This window comes from Kogia breviceps, chromosome 3, assembly GCF_026419965.1.
Source record: "Kogia breviceps isolate mKogBre1 chromosome 3, mKogBre1 haplotype 1, whole genome shotgun sequence".
In the NCBI taxonomy this organism is placed as follows: domain Eukaryota; kingdom Metazoa; phylum Chordata; class Mammalia; order Artiodactyla; family Physeteridae; genus Kogia; species Kogia breviceps.
In genome coordinates this window covers 93,340,061-93,364,313 of record NC_081312.1, presented here as the reverse complement: position 1 = coordinate 93,364,313, position 24,253 = coordinate 93,340,061, and the positions used below count along the sequence as shown (strand labels likewise).

At 37.5% G+C, this 24,253-nt stretch overlaps 1 protein-coding gene across 1 annotated transcript in view; it reads left to right on the top strand.

The window, feature by feature from the left end:
* The first annotated feature begins 9,444 nt into the window (after positions 1–9,444).
* Positions 9,445–24,253, top strand: part of ATP8B4 (ATPase phospholipid transporting 8B4 (putative)) — a 142,479-nt gene continuing 127,670 nt past the window's right edge. Inside the window, exons 1-2 of the mRNA XM_059057924.2 lie at positions 9,445–10,551; positions 19,319–19,389. Of these exons, the coding sequence (XP_058913907.2) occupies positions 10,498–10,551; positions 19,319–19,389 (125 nt within the window). The 5' untranslated portion in view covers positions 9,445–10,497. The remainder of the gene's footprint in view (positions 10,552–19,318; positions 19,390–24,253) is intronic.

Sequence of the window (24,253 nt, the reverse complement as noted above, 5' to 3'; positions counted from 1 at the left end):
GACAACCTGGAAGAAATGGAAAAATTCTTAGAAAAGAGCAACCTTCAGGGTCTGAACCAGGAAGAAATAGAAAATATAAACAGACCAATCCAAGCACTGAACTTGAGACTGTGATTAAAAATCTTCCAACAAACAAAAGCCCAGGACCAGATGGCTTCACAGGCGAATTCTATCAAACATTTAGAGAAGAGCTAACACCTATCCTTCTCAAACTCTTCCAAGATATAGCAGAGGGAGGAACACTCCCAAGCTCATTCTATGAGGCCACCATCACACTGATACCAAAACCAGACAAAGATGTCACAAAGAAAGAAAACTACAGGCCAATATCACTGATGAACATAGATGCAAAAATCCTCAACAAAATACTAGCAAACAGAATCCAACCACACATTAAAAGGATAATACACCATGATCAAGGGGAGTTTATCCTAGGAGGCAATGATTCTTCAATATACACAAATCAATCAATGTAATATACCATATTAACAAACTGAAGGATAAAAACTATTTGATCATCTCAATAGATGCAGAAAAAGCTTTTGACAAAATTCAACACCTGTTTATGACAAAAACCCTCCAGAAAGTAGGCATAGAGGGAACTTACCTCAACATAATGAAGGCCATATATGACAAACCCACAGCCAACATCATTCTCAATGGTGAAAAACTGAAACCATTTCCACTAAGATCAGGAAGAAGACAAGATTGCCCACTCTCACCACTACTATTCAACATAGTTTTGGAAGCTTTAGCCACAGCAATCAGAGAAGAAAAAGAAATAAAAGGAATCCAATTCGGAAGAGAAAAAGTAAAACTGTCACTGTTTGCAGATGACATGATACTATACATAGAGAATCCTAAAGATGCTATGAGGAAACTACTAGAGCTAATCAATGAATTTGGTAAAGTGGAAGGATACAAAATTAATGCACAGAAATCTCTTGCATTCCTATACACTAATGATGAAAACTCTGAAAGAGAAATTAAGGAAACACACCTATTTACCATTGCAATAAAAAGAATAAACTACCTAGGAATAAACCTACCTAAGTAGACAAAAGACCTGTATGCAGAAAACTATAAGACACTGATGAAAGAAATTAAAGATGACACAAAGAGATGGAGAGATATACCATTTCTTGGACTGGAAGAATCAACATTGTGAAAATGACTATACTACCCAAAGCAATCTACAGATTCAGTGCAATCCCTATCAAATTACCACTGGCATTTTTCACAGAACTAGAACAAAAAATTTCACAATTTGTATGGAAACACAAAAGACCCCGAATAGCCAAAGCAATCTTGAGAACAAAAAACGGAGTTGGAGCAATGAGGCTCCCAGACGTCAGACTATACTACAATGCTACAGTAATCAAGACAGTATGGTACTGGCACAAAAACAGAAGTATAGATCAATGGAACAGGATAGAAAGCCCAGAGATAAACCCACACATGTATGGTCACCTTATCTTTGATAAAGGAGGGAAGGATATACAGTGGAGAAAAGACAGCCTCTTCAATAAGTGGTGCTGGGCAAACAGGACAGCTACCTGTAAAAGTATGAAATTAGAACACTCCCTAACACCACACACAAAAATAAACTCAAAATGGGTTAAAGACCTAAATATAAGGCCAGACACTATTAAACTCTTAGAGGAAAACATAGGCAGAACACTCTATGACATAAATCACAGCAAGATCCTTCTTGACCCACCTCCTAGAGAAATGGAAATAAAAACAAAAATAAACAAATGGGACCTAATGAAACTTAAAAAACTTTTGCACAGCAAAAGGAACCATAAGCAAGACGAAAAGACAACCCTCAGAATGGGAGAAAATATTTGCAAATGAAGCAACTAAAAAGGATTAATCTCCAAAATTTACAAGCAGCTCATGCAGCTCAAAATCAAAAAAACAAACAACCCAATCCAAAAACAGGCAGAAGACCTAAATAGACATTTCTCCAAAGAAGATATACAGATTGCTAACAAACACATGAAAGAATGCTCAACATCACTAATCATTAGAGAAATGCAAATGAAAACTGCAACGAGGTGTCACCTCACACCGGTCAGAATGGCCATAATTAAAAAATCTACAAACAATAAATGCTGGAGAGGGTGTGGAGAAAAGGGAACCCTCTTGCACTGTTGGTGGGAATGTAAATTGTCACAGCCACTATGGAGAACAGTATCGAGGTTCCTTAAAAAAACTAAAAATAGAAATACCATATGACCCAGCAATCCCACTACTGAGCATATACCCTGAGAAAACCATAATTCAAAGAGTCATATACCACAATGTTCATTGCAGCTCTATTTACAATAGCCAGGAAATGGAAGCAACCTAAGTGTCCATTGACAGATGAATGGATAAAGAAGATGTGGCACATATATACAGTGGAATATTACTCAATCATTAAAAGAAACGAAGTTGAGTTATTTGTAGTGAAGTGGATGGACCTAGAGTCTGTCCTACAGAGTGAAGTAAGTCAGAAAGAGTAAAACAAATACTGTATGCTAACCCATATACATGGAATCTAAAAAAAAAAAAAAAAAAAAAAGGGTTCTGAAGAACCTTTGGGCAGGAGAGGAATAAAGACACAGACACAGAGAATGGACTTGAGGACACGGGGAGGGGGAAGGGTAAGCTGGGACGAAGTGAGAGAGTGGCATGGACTTATATATACTACCAAATGTAAAATAGATAGCTGGAAGCAGCAACATAGCACAGGGAGATAAGCTTGGTGCTTTGTGACCACCTAGAGGGGTGGGATAGGGAGGTTGGGAGGGAGACACAAGAGGGACGGGATATGGGGATATATGTGTATTTATAGCTGATTCACTTTGTTATACAGCAGAAACCAACACATCATTGTAAAGCAATTATAGTCCAATAAAGATGTTTAAAAAAAATGTTCTTCATAGTAGGAATAATGATTTTTCCCATTGACATTACTCTTAGGATATTTGGGTAGTCAGTGGTTATCTGTAGAATATTTTTAATGGAAAGGTAATACAGTTTTATCTTCCAACTTCCTTAATAATCATTGGATAAAAGGGTGAACCAAAGTTTCACAGATTTTTTTTTCCCCAGAGTTTTAAAATGGAGGTAGGGAGCTTAAAGACTCATGGCAGCTGGTTGTATTGACTTTGTGGAATTGAAATTGGAACTAAAGAAAGGTGAAATAGCCTAGAATTAAAAAGGAATATTATAATTACCAAGAGTATGTTGATAGCAAAATTGGAAAGTGATCTCCCAACTTGTCAAGGGTGCTCTGCTGTTCCACCTACATCCCTGCTCCAGACTGCAGAATGTATTTCTCCAGCTGCTGAGTGTGCTGCCTTCATACAGCCCTCAGCTGTCAGCTCTCTCTGGGAATTGCCCTTGACTGAAGAGAGCTGTTTTTCTTAAGGTCACACCTCATTGCTGGGGTCAGACCGCATCTGATGACTGAACAAAGCCAAGGTATAAAGGCCTGGTCCCCTTGATCCAACTCTGAAGGCCCATTCCAGCTCCAGAGCTTCCCTGGGGTTGGCCGAGCCTTTACTGTGACTGAATCAACAGCCTAACTCCTCCCTCTACCTAGCTGTTGCCTTCACTCCCCACAGGTGTTATTCCCAAGAGAACTTGCCAATAAACTTCTTCCACACAGATCTCCCTCTGACTCTGCTGCCCAGGATTGTGACCTAGGCCTAAATTACTCTGTTTTCTCCATGGTCAATGTAAGGTATTCCCTCAGCATTAGTATGTGAGAGCAGATGTAATAGTCTTCCTTTAAAATAATTTTCTTCTGATTTCCTTGGGGTTTCTTCATCTATTAGCCATATATTAATGGAATTCTACTAAGAATTTACAGAGAAGACAGAAAGTATCTAGGGAGGCTCATTCAGGAGAAGTGTTTCAGTTTATGGAAATGATTAAAGAGTATAGATTTTTTGCACAACTGTCAGTGGGCTTATTTATTGTTCAGGTAAAACTTAGTAAGTGAATTGATCATTCTGTTTTCAAAATAGTAAGGCCAAATTGTGTGTGTATTTCTGCACCCAAATAATGCACAAAAGGCCCTACAAGGATTTGTATAATTTAGGCAGGGCCTCTCTGATATTGATTACTTTTTCTCAGAAAATTGTTAAACGAAATTATCCGTGCTGTAGGACTATAACTTTTTTCATTTCTCCTTCTTCTCACCCTTTCCCCCTATGAAATGGGTGTGAGACCTAACCCTCCCTGTGTGGTTCTACCTCAGCATGAGCATGGTGCTACTAAGAAGGGAGGAAAAGGAGGAAAACATCTGCATTCTTCAAAATAAATAGATTCCAAAGATGTGAGTATTATGCTTATTCTCAGTGTAATGAGATCCTGTTCACCAGTCTGTTGTTAGAGGATTAGGGCCAAACTGTATCTCTTACTGTAGTGTGGCTCTGACAGCAGTGGAATTGAAAAGAACCAGGAACTGCTGCTGTCCACTGGACACTTTTGTCAGGGGACCATGACGGCCAGCTGTCTTTGGATTGGCTGGATTGAAACACTGGGAGTCTGCACTATTGCTGTGCTTGAATCTCTTCAGCTCTTTAGGGGCCATTCTCTTTCTAAATAGGCAATACATAATTTTCATGGAAAATAAAGTTAAAAAAAGAACAATAAGTATAGATTTATTAAAAGCATGGCTTTGTAGTCAGGCAGATTCAGGTTTTAGTTCTGATTCTACCACTCACATGTGAACTTGGAGTTTTCTTTTCTTCTATTTTTACTCCCCAATTGTCCTTTAAAATACCAATATTTGTAATGCCAAAAATTCAAACAGTCCAGAAAAGTATACAATGAAATGGAGTCTCCCTTACATCCCGGTTCTCCTTTTCATTTCCTTTCTCTAATGGCTACCACTGAAGATTTTCTTGTGTCTTTCAAGAAATTTTCTATGCATGTAATAACAGATATATGTGTAGGTTTATCCTTGCTTCAAAACACAGAATCTTATAACACATGTGCAGTGTTGTGCATGTGCTTGTTTTCAACCTAATAATGTAACTTGGAGGATATTTCACATCAGCGCATATAGACCTATCATATTCTTGTTAGTGGCTGCATTGTATTCCATTGAGTAGATGAGCCATGATTAGATAGGTGTACCCTGGTATGTCTATCTAATTCTTATTGATGGGCAGTGATGGTTTCTCATAGACTGCTATTACAAATAATACTATAATAAACACCCTTGTATATCCATCTTTGATCACCTGTATGATCAGTTTTTTAAAGTGGAATGTGAAAGTATGTGGACATTTGAATTTTTGACAGATGTTGCAAAATAGGGCAAATGTCTCAATTTCTTTGAACTTCAGTTTTCTATTCTGATTAAAGTTGCTAAAATGGGGGTAGAAACAGTACCTATCTCATAGGGCTGCTGTGAGGATTAAATGAGATAAGCTACTATTCAGTGTTGCCAGATGTAGTTAAAATATAGGACATCCAGTTAAATTTGAAATGCAGATAATAACCATATTTTAGTATAACTATATCCCAAATATTGCATGGAACACACTTAAACTAAAAAAGTATTGGTTGTTTACCTATAATTCATATTTAATTGGGTGTCATTTATTTTTATTTGGCAACCGTATACATTAAGGGATCAGCACACTCCCTGGAATACAGTAAGCACTAAATAAATTGTTCATTGCTATAATTCTTATTAGACATTCAGGGAAATGCTATCATTCAACCACTTTTTTTAGAAATAGTGATTCTATATTCATTAATTTACTTATCATTCATTCAACAAATACTGAATGCCTGCTCTAAACTAGGCATTATTCTAGGTCCTGAAGATACAGTGGTGAATAAAACAAAGTCTGTATGAGCAGTTGGATACTTTTGTATGTTATAGATCTGACATGGGCTTGAGATTAAGGAAGAAAGCAAGCTCAGTGTATGTGGATTGTTTGGTGAATTAGGTGAGGTCACTTATACTGACCTTCTTTATTATCTTCTTTCTCTAGTATGCCAACATAACTTCTGTAGCTTTTGAGGAAGTCTTCTTTTCAGGAATCTGTGATGCTAATGGGCAATCAGGAGAATTAGATTGTGGAAAGGATGACAGAAGCCTTGAGGAGACCCATGAAGATCTCTTTCTTCTGCCCTTTAAGCTTCAGCTTAATGGGCTTGGTAACTTGCTCACGGTAAATACTTGATTTCTAACCTCTGGAGCTAGTGGTTCAGTGCCATGGAGAATGGTAGGTGCTATCCCACTCTCATTTTCTCAAGGAGGTCCTCAGCAAATTGTAGCAGCTCCTAGTATGCTATGCCTTATCAGGAAGAAGCAGGTTCAGACAAATTTATCAACAATTATTAGATACAGTTGCTATCTCTCACTACCTTTTCTCAGAACTCAGATTCTCTGATGTTCTGAGAGTAGATATGTAGTTAGTGGGTGTGTTTTTAAAAATTCTTTCCTCAAAATAATTCTAGTCACTATTCTGGGATGATTAACCCCATATGTTTTATGGTACCTTTGGAATTTAAATTTTATGAGTCCTTTTCTTGAATTTTGGCTTATTATGTAGTGATTGGCTTGTGAGCTTATAAGGTAAAAGCTAACTTATTACCCCAACTATTTTTGAAAAATTTGGTTCAAAGAAGCATTAGCTAGATTATGTCCATTTCAAAACCTGAAGCAATTATGTGGTGATATTGATAATTGAAGCATATTTAAAAATCTTGGAGTTTCTTGATTCAGTGCAATTACATGAATTAACTTGCTTTCAGAGTATTTATATACTACAAGTCCTCTACTAGAGTGGGAGGGCTTTTCTTGACAATGGTAAAAGCAAAGTTTGAAGGTGCCGAGTCTATGGAGCCAAGTGTCATTTTCACATCCCACAAGGCCACCGTGTTCCCTGCACAGAGCTATGACGCAAGCTTGCTTCAAACATGAGTCTTGGGAACAGCTGCACCACACATGGAGGGCCAGGGAGTGTATGTTTTCGTTGTTTCAGGATGATGGCAAAATGAAATTACCGTACAAGCTAAAATCTTAGAAGTCTAGAAATATTTTGAAGATGAGCCTTAAAGGAAATTTTCCTATCTGTCCCTCCAGTCTTCTGATATGTCTTTGATGTTATGAAGTCAGTGGTGGTGGTAGTGTGTAGGAAAAGAAAAATGGTGGGATTTAAAATATATTCGATTTAAATTCCTTTGCAGATCTTTATCAGTTTATACTTGTTAGTAAGTTTGGGTACTTTTGTAGCTATGATCCTTAGTGCTAACTGAAGTGTATCTCTGAGGTCCTAGTTAAGTGCAGTTATAATTACCTGGTAAGAAAGAATAGGAAATAACATTAAAAAAAACTCCTCTGATTGTGTTATACATATTGATTGTTCTGCAGATACATATTCAAATAAGAGGCTTAACCAGGACATCACACATATGGTTTACTGATGTCCCCAGGCCCTTTTTCTTCAAAACCCTAATCACATCTGTAGAGTGTTACTTTCTCCTCTCCAAAATAATCTGTTTTGTACTTCTTCCTCTTCCTCTTTGTTCAGTTTCTGGTAGCCTCTTCAAGTCATAACTTTCTGTCACAATCTTCTTTGTAAGAGTTATGCTCTCTTCTTGGCAGGATGCTGTGTACAAGTCTGACAAACGTGTCTGTGGGTTGGTTGTGTAGGTTATTGATGAAATAGTTGGATAGTGCTAGGGTTAGGGTCAACATCCAGGGAATACAACTTGCTGTTTTTTGTCATATTGGTCATTAGTTTTGGATAATATTTCCTTTGAGGAAATTTCTCCCATGTTTGTGTACCTTTGCAACAATATTTTGCTTCAAGTTCTGAAAAATTTTGTTACAAACAACTTTGTTGCCTTGTGAACTTCTCTATAGCTCATAGCCCACAGAGGTGATATTGTGTCCTGTGGAATTTGTACATGTACATACCAGAAGCTATGTATATTTTTAAGATTTCAAATACTGTTAGCCATAGATTTTGGAAGTAAAGTGTTTGGAGTGCTCATTTTTAGGGAAGGATTTTCCATTGGAATAGGTGGAAAGGGTTAGGTGACTGAGGATAAGAGTAGGTGTTGGAAGATATCTGGAATTACAAAGGGGCCTTTTGGGAAGAGGAGCTCTGAGGTATATGTTCTGGTCATATACCTTTGGTCATATACCACATGTCTGGCAGACATGTGGCAAGAGAGAAAGAGAGAAAAAGGAGTAGAGTGAGATAAAGTAAGGGAGACTGGGCTCATACATGGTATTACAGATATTTTCTGCTTTCTTGGCCTGTTGGATGACATTAGCAGACTAATGGTTAGATATTAATGGGGGCTGGTCAGATGATATAGTCTGTGTGTTTTTCTATTTTTGGAAATATTTAATAGGTTAGAAAGTAGAGGGTAAAATATAGATAGGGGTGTGTGTGGGTAGGAGAAGAATGGGCATGAAAATCTGGCATGAGGGAAGGGATTTTTCTCTGCTTTATCACTTCTCTGTATTGTCCCAATAGGAATCCATATTGACCATATCAGATTCTTCCTTATCAAGGATTGTTTGCATGCCCTGGGATTTTGCAAATTTTTTTCTTAAAGAGATTTTATTCCAGTATTTTTCCAAGTGTAGCAGTTAATTCAAGTAATTCCCATGGATATCACCAGACTTTTAAAAACATATTTCCAATTGCTTTGGTTTTATGGTGGGAAATATTATGACACTAGACAAGTTAGAATTTATTACCCCAAATAGTGGCTATTGTTACTTACCTGTGCAAACTTAACTCTCAAGTGTGCATTTTAAAATGTATAAGAGATCCTGTAGAGTTTCCTTTTAACTTGGGTTGATTTTTCCATTTTGGTGGAAGAGGTAGCACGTGGTCCTTTGCAGAGCTTATAGTATACAGGTAGGAGGAATAGAAGTTTGCAAATGAGACTTAGTATCATCTCAGCTTTTTTTTTTTTTTTTTTTTTTTTTTTTTGTGGTACGCAGGCCTCTCACTGCGCCACCAGGGAAGCCCTCAGCTTCTTCTTGAAGCAGATGCACTTTCATTTTATCTAAGATACTGTCCCCTGAGAAATGTCACTAATGCTCCAAAGGAGATACCCCAGGAGAAATAGACCAGCACATAATCTATCCATACCTGTAAAAATAAATAAAATGAGATTTAAAGACTTCCTAGGGTCTTTCATTGTCATTGAACTAGATAAAGTGCAGAAAAGTATGGCATTGGAAAAATGATTGAATTCTGGCTAGAGATGAAAATGCTGCAATTGAAAACTTTCCAGAACAACATGTACTTGGATCCATATTAAAGAGAAATTTCTTTGAGTGTTTAAGCCAAATGACCCAGCGGGGTTGATAGTGTGAGGCATATTCCACAGTTGTATAAATATTTAAAACTGTTTTCCAGCTTATAAAAGAAGTAAATTAGGTTGTTTTTTAAAAACTGCACAAATTAACCTGCCCACCTTAACTTGTTGGGGAACCTGGCCTACTCGTCCCAGCCTTCTCTCCTAGAAGGGAATCACTGAGAAAGAAGTGTGATGAAGGTCTCCAACTTGGAAAACAAAGCTGGTTTACATTTCAGAGAGCTTCAGAAGGGATGATGAGCATCACGGATACTGCCACAGGTGGTCAGTTTCCAGATGACCTGTCTGCCTAACTGTCCTGAGGTGCCTGACCAGCTAGACACAATAGCTTTTTGTCATAAACCCCTTTGAACTTGGTGAAGGGTAGACCTGCGACTCCATTATATACATGAGCCTCGAAGAAAACGGTGCAACATCTTGACTGTGTTCTCAATTCTGAGCTGTTGTCCTAGCCATTAGAATGCCACCAAGCCTGCCCTTTGGCCAGAGTGCTGTGGATGATTTGTAGGTGGTCTTTCTTGTTCAGTTTTCTAAGGCTTCTTTTGTCACCCATTGCTGTTCTTGTCCTTTCCAGAATTTTTATTCTTTTCCTCTTACTTGCATTTTAGCTATTGCCCCCTTGCTTCTGCCTCCTTCCCTTCTTGCCTCCAGTTAAACAGACTTCTGAGACAATAGCAGTGATGTTTCTGTATTTATTAATATAGAGGTTGAAAAGAATGTTAATGACTGAATTTCTTTCTTTCCTTCCCTCTGAGGTTTTTTTTTTTTTTTAATATTCTGCCCAAGGATATGCAAGTAAGAGTTAATAGCTGCTGTATAAAGCTGGTACCATGGGGTGGTAAAAAGAGCACACAGCCAAGAGTTAGGCATTTTGAGTCTAGCTCCAGGGATAACGAACTCACTGGGTGTCTTTGGGCAAATCACTTGACTTCTCTGGGCCTTTAGTTCCCATATCACTCAGGTAAAAGACTTTGTTATGCAAGGTTCTTTGAGTTTAGTATTCTAGAAAAAAAGTCTTATCTGCTTCTTCTGTCATATGATGCTCCATTGCGAATACATTCTCTTGATTCTTCTCTGTTCCTGAAAAAAATTAATTTTGTTTTTGTTCTTAGACTGCAGAATGAAAAATGGATGAATGTCAAAGTGGGAGACATCATTAAATTAGAAAATAACCAATTTGTTGCTGTGAGTATTTAGTATTGTTTAAAAAATTTATCTCAGGTTAAAATAGCATATGTACTAAAATATTTACATTTGCAAATTTAGTAAATCTGCACTAATTTAGCATAGTTAAGGAGGGAATACCAGGATGTATTATTAAAAAGTCTCAATTATAAATATTTGAGAGACATATTGATTAATTACTTTCAATAACCTGATAACTCAGATAAGGCTGAGTGATTATCACCTTGTTATTTCATTTGGGAAATTAATAGATAAAAAATATTTAAAATCAGACTGTCAATTGTTCGATGTAAATAAGAACTTTAAAAATGCTCCAGAGTACTTTAAAAATGGTTTGTTCTCACATAGTTTGAATATCATCCCCCCCCAATAATGGAATTAATACTGTTAACATGCAGTATCGTAGAAGAAAAGATTAGCTATAGAAAGAGAAAATGGATGTTCTTTCCTGAATAATTACGGTCAGAAAATGTTGATTGAATGTTCTTAATAAATGCTATTTATGAGGTTTTACTTTGTATATCAAATGCACTATAATTTACATTCTCAAGCTGCCTGTGTTACAGTTTCCTTAATAAAATTCAAAGGGTCAGTTAAAACTAAAATATATGTGACTAACTATAGTTTGTATTAAATGCAAGGCTATAAAAGCTATCCAGATCAGAGATTAAAAATTATAACTATTGTAGTCTTTATGTCAAATATGTATTAGATTACTCATGAAAATTTTTGTGTTAATACCATTTTATTTATCAAGCTGTGTTCTTCATTAAATTTGAGACATTTTCCCACAGCATAAAACAAATGGCCCCAAGATCTATTTATAAGAACAACTCAGTTAAGACTCTTAAACATTCACTTTCAGAAACCGTCTTCTTTCATTAATGTATCATTTGTGTATACTGATTCTCTGGAACAACCCATGCTAAGGTGACTAGTCAGTGGATAGGCCATTCAAAAAGAGTGCACACTTTAAATAGAGAAGTGCTTATTTCTCTGACAACCTTAAGTCTCTGGAAAATAGCTGAGAGCCAAAAATAAGCAAAAAGGTGTTGGTGCAGCCAAAACGGAGGTCTCAGAGCCCACCGATGTAACCTGGGTTCCTTAGACCTAGGGCAGTCTACCAGGTTTTCAAAACCTATTTACTTTTTTTGGACACAATTTAAAGTAACATGTCCAGCTTATTTTCCAGATCATTAAATACTAGGAGCGGTACACTGAGGGTAGCATCTGTTAGAAGAACATACCCTGTGGGAAAGATTGAGGCTTAGTGTAAAATACAGTGTAAGGATATTGGGTGGGGAATTGGATGAGAACTGAGTCTGCTCCATTCCTTCAGTGACAGCACTTTATCTTCTCTGCCTTTTGTTTGTTTCTTCACATGTCAAATCAAGGTGAAAGAGCGCTATATGATCTCAGAGATCCCTTCCAGCCCGTAGTTGCTGTGATTCTCTGTCTGAGCTGAGACTAGACTACAAGATTCTTACAAGCAAAGAGCACATTGATTTGCCTGATCCCATAACATCTAGTGCCATGTGGGATCATAGGGGGCAGCCAGTAAATGTTGGCTTAATGAATTAATGTCAATCTTTTCTAAGAAAGAAGACAGAAAAAAAAAAAAAAGAAAAGTGGATATAAATTTCCAAAATTCAGGGTGTTCTGGATCCATGAGGTACTAATATGCCCTAATTAAGAAAAGATCACATATATTGAGGGTTCTTTGCTTAAGAAGAAAGGGCTCCATATAACTCATTTTGGTTCTACTTTCAATTAAGATAATTACAATGAAAAAGTTTTGGTGCTTCTTAGTGGATAATCTTAACTTTATTTTTTTAATGGGCATATATAGAATTCTAGGATGTGTGCATTCAAAAATTTTTTTTTTGGAAATTACTTTATGCCAGGCATGGTGCTAGATATAGTGGAATTAGGAAAAATTAAAGTATCCCAAACACTTAACTATTATTTTATTTGGAATTGAATATTTCAGGGGAAATGCTAGGTAATTTCTGCTTAAGGTATTCAGTAAAAATAATGTGTTTTAAGAGCCCTATGGATATACTCTAACAGAGGTAAATATTGGACTGAACTCACTTATTCACTGATACTATACTATATTCATTTATCACATTCTTTGAGGTGAATCCCATAAAGTCAGGAGTCAAATTTGTGTCTCAAATCTCTTAACTCCAAGGACCTCATGGGCAGCATATCTGTGCTCCAACTTGCACTCTAGCCTTAATATTCTAATTTGCACTTCCCTTGGTCTTTGTTTTTAATTTAGTTGTATTTTCTGTGTTATAGAAAATAACATGTGCTCACTTGTTATTGCAAACCTTTCTGTGGAGTGAAGCATGGAAGTCAAGTGTAAGTGCAAGCATCACATGGAAGGAAACCAGTTCCATGCATGCATCATTATCATTGATTTAAGATGAGTCCCACATTTGGATGAGTTTCCATGAAGTCAGTGATTCACGTGTCCCAGCACTGTCCAATAGAAACTTCTGCAGTGAAGAAAATGTTCTATATTTGTGTGTCCAAATATAGAACAGCCAGTAGCACCTTGTGGATACTGAGCACTGGAAATGTGGCTAGAACAACTGAATGTTAAATTCTATTTAATTTTAATTAATTCAGATTTAAATAGCCACGTATAACTTGTGGCTATGTTACTGGACAGTGCAGATGTAGCCTTTTTATTGTGACTACATGATGGGGTAGAAATGCTTACTCCCTAATCTTTCCTAGGTTCGTCCTTCCTGTTTTCACTTGGAGGGGCAGCCCCAAAATAACACTGAGCGTCTTGCACCCCCTTGCTTGCTCCCCTCTCCCAGGAGTGACTTCTCTGATTGTTGAGTGTTGGGGCAGGGAGTGGTGTGCATGACCTGGCACCTCCTTCCTTCTCTTTCTTTTTGGGCTCTGTCTGTGTACGGAGAGTACATTCTGCCCTGCTCGTTCAAAGTACCAATTTTACAGGAGTAAATCCCCATGGTGGGGGGTAGCGGGAGGGTCCAGGTAGTTTTGAGCTTCCAGAGAGCTTCAACTATGATTAGATGAGTCTAACAGGGGTGAAATGTTGGCAAGCCCACTGGGCCCACAGACCTAAAGCCTGGTCTCCAATAGCTTGATCAGTGACCCATTGATCTCTGTCTGACTCATACAATTATAGCTTTGTTTGTTTAATCTTTGGATAAGTGAGGAAGGGATTCCTTCAAACGCCAAAACACCACAGTGCCTCTTGATTAGGTCACTTTGTTCAAAGTTTATCCATGTGCGGCTACGTGGCACCTATGAAACTGTTTTCGAGGACAAATAAATGTTTCTGTGGGTGAACTGCTGTAATCACTTCGAAGTGCTGATATAACTTCCTTTTCCCTGGCATCAGTTGGCAGGGGCTGTCAGAGAGCTTACATTTGGGGAGCAACAATCACAGGTCTCTAAAAGAGACTCACTTCAGAGTTACTGCACAGAGGTACATCTTGGGAAACCAGATTATGAAGATCATGATAATAACAGCTTGCCTTTATTGACTGTGTGCCACATGATAGACAATATTGCAAGCTCTTTATATGACTTAACTCATTTAATCCTCACATTATCCCAATGACGGCAGGTTATGTACTATTATTGTTCCCATTTTACAGATGAGAAAATGGAGGCATAGTGCCATCAGATAGCTTGTCAATAGGAGAGCCAGGAGTTTTAACCCCTCCCTTTACCATACGCTGCTCCTGCCTCCATTGGAAAAGTTGGTCCTGATTACCTTGTGACTGGGCTTCCAGAGTCAGGGCCTCTAGGCTTGGATGATGGAGGTGAAGTGGCCCAAGAATGTTGCACCCAATTCTGATGCATAACCTCTAGCTGTCCAAACTTAGAACTTCTAACTTGATTTATGTCACCACATCAGTACATTTTAAAGAAGGAAAGGAGGTTGCCTGAGATGACCAGTTAGCTGGCATGTTCAGAAGTTACTCATCTTTGTTTTCCCATAAGGAAAACTGCCCCTTACCTTTTTTAAAAAAACTCTAAAACACGTTTGAGCTGAATTTCCAGAGCTCCTATTTTTACTTCGGGACCAAGAAAAAAAAAACGTAGAGCATAATTCAGTTATCACAATGAGATTGACTTGCATTAGACGAATTAAGTAAACTGTGTGAGAAAAACACACTGCAGAGTTCTTGATACTGCCGGAGCCTGGACCCTGGGAGCCAGGCCTACCTTCCTCCTTTACTTGACAGCAGTGCTCTTGTCTTGTTTGGCTTTTCTCATCTGGTGGTAGAAATAAACCTCTTACTGAACATGAGTATATTTGAACATCACAAGAACTTAATTGTTTAGCTTATTTGAAAAACAGTCCACCCTCCATCCCCTCCACAAAAAGGCCTTCAGTTTTAGGTGTTTACAATAGTAATTTTTTGCTTTAAAACAAAGACATTCTTCTGTTACAGAACTGAAAATTTCACCTTAAGAAATGAAAGGGCTAATTTAACCTAAACTCCAGTGCTGACCATGGGCAGGCTTTGGCTTTCTCTTGACCCATCATCAGGGCATTTTCTCCAGTCTTTTTCAGCACTGTTTTTGGACATCCTTCCGGGGAGGCCATTTTGTGGTTGAATTGCCTTTTTAAGTTATTTTAAGTTTTATAGCTTCAAATCAGAGTTATTTGTTTTACTCTAATTGCTGAAATAAATGTTCCTTTTTTAAAAGTATGTGAGACATTCAACATGCATTTGTTGGATCTGAAATTTAAATTTTAAATGAAAACATTAACTATAATCGTACCCATTTTCATTTTTATGACTTCATTCTGACTTTTGTCCACATCAACATAATTTTCCATAAGTATACTCATACTGCATGAGCCATTTTGTATTATTTTTGCACTGTAAAACAATAAAAGGAAAGATAATTTTGTAGATGATAAAGAAAATAAAGAAGAATTCCACATGTGAGAATGGCTTAAAAACAATGGGAGATCCAAATATGGTGTTCCAGTTAATTCTACAAATTTATCTTTCCATCACGTCGTGAATCAAATCCCAATATTCTTTTACCATTGTAGTTTTGGTTTTTGAACACCAACGAAGTGAAATGCTGTCTGTTTTTCATAGTTGTTTTCCAGTGATTTTGTAGCCAACCAGTGGAAAGAGCATACATTTTGGGATCAGAGTTCCGAGTTCTAGCTTTGCCCTTTAACCACCATGTGGCCATGAGTACGGCCTTACATTGCTTGGAGTCTTGGGATCCTCTTTTAGATGTGATGAAATTTTCACCATGACTTTGTAAAGGCTATGGGCATTACATGGGTTAATTTAGCTCATCTAGTGCTTGTGAGGCCAGAAATTACCTTCCCAGGTTTCTTATACACACAGTGGGAACAATATTATCTCCCTAATGTGGTTGTTGAAAGAATAAAGTGATGCAATTATCTGATAGTGTTTTGTAAACCCTTAAAGAATTCTACAGCTTTCAGGTGTTATAATCACTTGAGGTTTTGCTTCATTCCTTCTCTAATTCAACAAACATTAATCGTGCCTAGTAAATCTAGGAGTCCAGTGTCATTGGCACCTAGAACTCAAAGATGTTCAAGGTTTTCAAGGTTCCTCTGGTTGGTATATTTGTTTCAGGTTTTCGTGAAGCCCCTACTTGGGCTTTTTGTTACCTGTGGAAGGTGAGAGAAGGAACATTGTGTTGAAAAACATTCCTTAATTCTTGGGAGATATACCTGAGCCTTTCCTGGAAGGGCGTGGGGAAAAGGCACCAATAATTGACAGCAGAAAGTACAAATGGGGGGTCTAAGGAAGATGGGTATGGTTGGAATTAACTGCTGCCTGGTCCTCCCATGAGTTCCAATAATCACACCTTCCCTTCCCTGTGCTGCATTCCTGCTAACGCCTCTGCCTGCGGAGACCTGCCTTCCATTCCATCCAGAATATTCCATTAGGCCCTTCCTCAACTACCAACCCGACATACTCCCTTTCTCATTTGCATTCCTCCCACAGCACTTTGTTAATAAGACACTTAGAACCCTTTTCATATTCTGCCTTTACTAAACTTTAAAATCCTTGAAGGTAAGAAGTTTTTATTGAATTTAGTACTCCTGGCAGTAAATGCCTTAGATTGCCTAGATTCACATCCTGGTGCCCTACTTAGTATGTGGCGCAAACTAGTTTCTGAACCTCTCTGAGTCTCACTTTGCTTATTTGTAAAGTGGAGATAACAAGACCTACATTTAGGATTTCTTTAAGTTAAATAAAATATTGCATGTAAGGCGATTGGCATAGTGCCAGACACATAGTAATTCCTCACCAAATTTTGGCTACTCGTATTATAAACACCTACAGCTCAAACACCAGTTTCTGGGTCGACTAGGAATTGGCTCCCTGAGAGACACTAAAGGGGTCAGTTTGAGGAGGACTGACCTGAGGCTCACAGAGTCATGGGGTTTGTTGGGCCCTAAGACCATCCATGTGTTACTCTACTCCCTTCCCAGGACCTCTGACCAAAGGGCAACCCAACTAACAGTGCTGTTACTACAGCTCTCTTGCCCTTCCTTTCCAGAATGACTACTGAGTGCACGTGGAAATAGGACGGCATGATGATGAGTGAGCTGGTCACTTATTCCACTGGATGCCCCAATGGTCCTGCACCTTCACACTTCATCCTCAACTAATGAATTTAAAACACTTGAAGGGAGAAGTTAGCAAAAGGAAAGACCAAGGCTCAGCAGTGGGGCAGGGAGAACAGAGAAAGAATGAGGGGAGGCAGGACAGAGGTCAGGGAGTGGGAAAACAGGAGGAAGGTTCAGAGGACTTAGAGAAAGGTGACAATGGAGGTGACGGGAGGAGGTGGGGAAGGTAGAAGACAGGAAGGTAGAAGTCCCAGGTTCCCAGGGGGTAGAGAGAACAGGAAGAGTTAGCCCAGAACCCGTGAGGTTTACAGTTCTCAGTTTATGACTCTAGGAAGTTGAGTCACTGCTTAGGAAAGAATCTGGTCAGAAGGTGGCAGTGGTGACTCAGTCACATGTTCTGAGCCAACTGTGGCCAACAATTCCTCCCTTTGTTTATCAAAAATGTCTTAAGGCAGCTGAGCTCAAAATTAAACTGTAACAAGAAAAAAGTAACGGTTCTTACTAGGCAGAGTTTTGAAGAAGAGCAACTCTAGGTACAAATGGGTATCTTTCTCTAAACTTCACAACTATTTCAATCACAGATGATAGAATTAGGGAATTCTGGGTTTTTCTTGAAATGATCCTGTTAAACTTGGGGAGGAGAACCATAGGCCAAAGAGCATGAAGCTCTACTGCTATTGTGCCTTGTGCCTTTATTCATTGAAATTTAAATGTGAGAAATAAAATCAAGGTAAATTTTCATAACATTTTTTCACTTTAAACTCAAGATGGGTAATTTTTGGCTCAAGAGTGGCGTACACTCTTCACATGTTCTCTTCAGAGCGGATTTGCTCAGGTCACATTGCGAGAAGTCAGAAAATAAATAACTTCTGCCTTCAAAGGCGTCTCTGTCTTTTTCATCCAGAGGTGAGGCGGAGCCTTGATAGTGCAAACCCATTTATTCGGTTAGGAGTTGTCACTGAGTTGTTTTTTAGTTGTTTTATTACAACTTAGACAAAACTATACCCCCGCCCCCCAACCACATGCATCTACACCACGCCTATTTTTGAGTTGAAAATTTAAAAGCTTGAGACAATGAAATAAGTGGATTGATTCTAAATTTAACCTCCAAAGTTTGAGAATGGGACAATTCAAATATTTAAAAAGGTAAGAAACGTTTACAGTTTTGGAATGCCAGTTGTACATTTAGACAGAGCTAAAAAATTGTTAGGCTAATATGTCAAAATAAATTGCTAGAATTTTAGTCAATTCTTTTTAGATATATAAAACCTTCAGAATTTCATAAACACCCTCATTTAAAAATCAATTTTGAAATTTCAAATAAACAATTTCCCAATGTAGAAAGCTACCAGAATTCTAAAACTGAATTGTGACGGGTCATTTCCAAAACACAAATGGATGGCCGAATAGAATAATTTATCTCTGTGGAAGACCAGCTTCCCGCCTCTGAATGTTTTCTGTTTACCATGTTTTCTATTCTATCCTGCCCTCTTGCTTAGCCCCTGCTTTTCTTCTCTTTCCCTTTTCTTACATGCCACCATCTTTTTCTTTTCTCTTGTTTATGTTTTAATCTTGTTTTTCCTTTAATCCTTTTCTCTTTTAAAAATTTCCTTGCCTCTCATTTTATCTATTGTTTTCAGTTTCCTCCACCCTACTTTACTTTTGTCTTTCCCCATCTTCTTTTCCTGCCTCCGCTCTTAACTGATAACCACGGATTTAAAGTATGTGCATATAAGTATTTCCAGTTGCCTTATTTATTGGGGAGAGTTTTATATTTCCCATTAGTAATTATCAAAGAAAGAAAATAGAATTTTATATATTTCTATGCGATATATAAATTTTATATAGAAATATAAATTTAAACATTTCTATTAAAAAAATTAAATGGCTATTAATTTATATGCTATCTCTCCCCTTGCTTATGTTCTGATGGTCAAGGGCGTGCAAACCAGGGACAAGGAAGTAAAGGGTGGGTTTGATTCAGGGCATATGGTAGAGAGATGGAACAGAACTTCACCTCTCACTTTTTTTCTGAGGCTCTGATGGCTCATTAGTAGTGGAGGGATGGTATAATGTAGAAGGCTTTCAATCAATCTTCCCTTTTCAAGTATTCTTTATCCTGGTTTTTCAAAATAGGCTGATCTGCTTCTCCTATCAAGTAGTGAGCCACATGGCCTCTGTTATATTGAAACTGCTGAGCTTGATGGGTAAGTTATTAAGGTCAAAATAATTATTTAGATTGGTTTTCAATTTATTTAAGAGTAATAGCTTTAGACAGCCACATAGCACAGGGAGATCAGTTCAGTGCTTTGTGACCACCTAGAGGGGTGGGATAGGGAGGGTGGGAGGGAGGGAGACGCAAGAGGGAAGAGATATGGGGATATATGTATATGTATAACTGATTCACTTTGTTATAAAGCAGAAACTTAACACACCATTGTAAAGCAGTTATACTCCAATAAAGATGTTAAAAAAAAAGAGTAATAGCTTTTAGAAACAGGACCTAACTTAAACCTTAAACCTTATTCTTAGATGTGGTATATGTATACAATGGAATATTACTCAGCCATAAAAAAGAACGAAATAATGCCATTTGTAGCAACATGGATGGACCTAGAGATTATCATACTAAGTGAAGTAAGTCAGACAGAGAAAGACAAGTACCGTAAGATATTGCTTATACGTGGAATCTTAAAAAAAAGTGATACAAAGGAACTTATTTCAAAGCATAGACTCACAGACATAAAAAACAAATTTATGGTTACCAAAGGGAAGGGGGGAGGGATAAATTAGGGATTTGAGATGAACAGATACACACTACTATATATAAAATAGATAAACAACAACAAGGGCCTACTTTATAACACAGGGAACTATATTCAATATCTTGTAATAACCTATAATGGAAAAGAATCTGAAAAAGTATATATATATATAACTGAAGAATTTTTCTGTACACCTGAAATATTGTAAATCAACTCTACTTCAATCAAAAAAAAAATCTAAAAAGGCCCTAATTCTTCATTTTATTTTCTTGGAAGAAATAAGACTCTAAACTGCAAAATCCATTTGCTAATTACTTTGCAGATCTTGTGAAACCTCTGTTTTTTCTCTTGAATTTATTTCTTTCAAAAACAGTGAGCTAAACATATATACGTAAATAGCTTTATACAGGGACTTTTCACTGAGATTCCCTGGAAGGGTTTTCTGTTTGTTTGTTTGTTTGTTTTTAATTTCAAGTGATTCTCTAAGGAAAATGAGAGGAGTGACAATCAAGATCCCTTAAAGAAAGAGGACTGATGTTACTTTAGAAGGCAACTTTTGGAACTGGGTCAAATGAAGATGTAGAGAGATAAGAGAGGAATGGAGTAGGATGCAGTTTTGACATTGATGCTAATTTGGAATTTAGTTATAGACTGTATAGTAATTCTGTTTCAGTGAATTCATTTTGTCTGACATCAAAATATTTATTGAATGCTTACATTTTAAAGATACTATATGTGTGCTTTAGATGAATTTCATCATTTAATCCTAATGTAGGTACTATATAAGCCCTGTTGTACAGGTGAGAAAATGAAGGCTTAGAGAGATGAAAGAATTTGTCCCAAACTTCTAGAGAGTGAAGCCAGGACTCAAACCTGGCAGCTGACAAAAGAGCCCATGGTTTTAACCACTGCCTTCGAAATAAATGCTGTATTGAGCTATCCAAATAGAGTTCAGCCTGTGTGATCTTACCCTTTGGGCAGATGCTAAAATAGTGCTAAGAGGGAAATTTATAGCAATACATGTATACACTTGAAAAGAGAAAAAGCCTCCAATCAATGATCTAATCTTCTGTCTCGTGAACCTAGAAATTAGCAAAATAAACTCAAATCAAGCAGAAGTGAGGAGATAAAGAGTAGAAACCAATGAATTTGAAAATAGAAAAACAATAGAGAAAAGTCAATGAAATAAGGAGCTAGTTCTTTGAAAACATCAATAAAATAAACAAACTTTTAAGAAGACAGGGAAAGAAAAAAAGAGAGAAGACCCAAGTTAACAATATCATGAATGAACCAGGGGATATTATGACAGATCCTGAAGTCATCAAAAGAATATGGAAATACTACAAACCACTCTATACACATTAATTTAACAAAGTAGATAAATGGACCACTTCATTGGAAAACAAACTATCAGAACCCATCCAATATGAAATGGATAATTTGAATAGCCCTGTAACTATTAAGGAAACTGAATTCAAATGTAATATATAAAACTATAAAACCTTTAGAGAAAAACATAGTAGAAAATCTTCAAGATTTAGGGCTAGTCAAAGAGTTCTTAGATTTGATCCCAAAAGCATAATACATAAAAGGAAAATTTGACAAACTGGAATTCATCAAATTAAAATTTTTTTCTATGCAAAAGACCCTGTTAAGAGGATGAAAAAATAAGCTACAGACTAGGAGAAAGTATTTGCACCCTATCTACCTGACAGAGGACTTGTATCTTGAACATATTAAAAATCCTCAAAACCTCAGAGTAAAAAAACTAGACAATCCAGTTAGAAAATTGGCAAATGACATGAAGGGACATTTCACTAAAGATGACATACAGATGGCAAATAAGCACACGAAAAGATGTTCAACAACATTAGCCATTAGGGATATTAAAATTAAAACCACAATGACATATCACTTCCCATCTATCACAATAGCTAAAAGAAAAAAATAGTGAGAACTCTAAATGCTGGCAAGGATGTTGGGAAACAGGGTCACTCACACATTGCTAATGGGAATGTAAAATGCTACAATCACTCTGGAAAACAGTTTGTCAGTTTCTTAAAAAACTAAACATGTAACTACCATGTCACCCAGCAGTTTCATTCCCAGGCATTTATCCCAGAGGAATGACATATGTTTACACAAAAACTTATATACAAATGTTTGGGGGCAGCTTTATTTGTAATATCCAAACACTAGAAATATCTTATATGTCCTTCAACAGGTGAGTGGTTGAACAAACTGTGGTATATCCATATCATGCAATATTACTGAGCAATAAAAAGGAATGAACTATTGATACATGCAACAACCGGGATGAATCTTCACAGAATCATGTTGAGTGAACAAAAGCCAATCCCAAAGGGTCACATACTGTATTATTTCATTTATATAACATCACTATAAAATTAGAGTAGTGGACAACAGATTAGGGATTGCTGGGAGTTAAAGATGGGTTTTAGGAGGCAGGGAAGTGAGTGTGTCCATAAAGGGAGATTGAAGGAATCCTTGTGGTGATTGAAATGTTCTGGATCTTGACTGTCAATGTCAGTATCCTGCTCATGATATTGTGATATAGTTTTGCAAGATGGTACCAGAGGGGAAAATTGAGTAAAGGGTACAAAGGATCTTTCTGTATTGTTTCTTATGCTGAAAATCATTTTGAAGTTTATCAAGATACTGAGGCAGATTAAGGAAGAGTATGGCATGACACTGAAGGTAGTAATCAGGAATTTTGGAAAAGAAATTTTTTTTATCAGTAAGGTCTATGTGTGATTATTCTTCCCCTTTAGCTTCCACATCTGAAGGTGGAAGTGAGCTGGCAGAGAGAATCCTGAGGAAGTAACTTAACATGATGATGAACTTTGATGAGTGACAGGATTTATGGTCATGGAACGAGGGCTGTCTGGTCCACCTGGTGTGACTAACTGTTTCAATTATTTGAAAAGTCGTTTAAGTAACCAAACTCATTTCGGTCCTTTAACCTCAACACCACTGTCTCACTCTTTTCCAGCAAGCCCAGCTCAATATCTGCCTCAATTATGAAGTTATTCTTGACTATTTCAATCCCTACTCATCTCTGCCTCCTACGAATTGATAGATTTAGATCAATAAGATTACTTTTATTTATTTATATTTTTATTTTTATTTTTATTTTTTTGTGGTATGCGGGCCTCTCACTGTTGTGGCCTCTCCTGTTGTGGAGCACAGGCTCCGGACGCGCAGGCTCAGCGGCCATGGCTCACGGGCCCAGCCGCTTCACGGCACGCGGGATCCTCCCGGACAGGGGCATGAACCCGTGTCCCCTGCATCGGCAGGTGGACTCTCAATCACTGCGCCACCAGGGAAGCCCAATAAGATTACTTTTAAACAAAGACATTTCAACTAAACATTCAACTTAATGTTTCATGCAGAAAGCTCTTTCACCAACGGGCATTCCTTGGGTTGGGTATATATTGTCCTAACATCCTTGTGAAGCTCACTCATGGGAAGTTTAGATTAAATGCAGTCTCAGGTACCTGCTCAGTTCTCTAAATTCATTTATTTCATGGTTTGGCATGTACTTCTAAAAGGCGATATTTGCTTTTTTACCTATAACTTGTTTCCTGCAAGAGGACAATAACCTTTAGGGACTGCATTGAGGTTCATGAGTGACTATGGTATATATTCAATCAATATTTGTTAACTGAATGAGCCCACTACTAAACATCCCATAAATGTAGAACTCTGACAGATGATCTTAAGTTACGGTAGAAGAGAATTAGGTTGAACTCAGTGAGGAAACTGGCATTGCAAACTCTTTAAATGCAAGACTTTAGTGATGGCCATAGAATCTTCACTGCTGGTCATTTCACGAATACCAGAGAGCCACCTGTCCAATGTATATGTGGTCTTGCCTGGAAGAAGATGACCAGCTCACTGTGATCTACTTAGTTCTTGTCTAGTTGTATGATTCTAGACTTATGGGATTTGGGGCTTGATTCTCCAAGAAAAAGAAAGCTGTATTCCTTTTCCCATCAGAATTTCAGCTACTGTGAAATTAGCCATGACCATCTCTTACAAGTAAAACTCCTACATAGATAGCAGACTCTGGAGTGACTGGCCTCCTTTATTTGGCAACTATGTTCCCTTTCCTAATGTGTTTTGTAACTCATGCATGATGTCTAAGTAGGTTTGAATGAAAGCATATTTATTACATCCTCTGTTTTTTCAAATAGCAAAACAGATTACTCTGTTGTTACACAGATGTGCCGTGGGTGGAATGCCAGCTCTTAGGAGCCTGCAAAGCCCTGTCCATTTTCCAGAG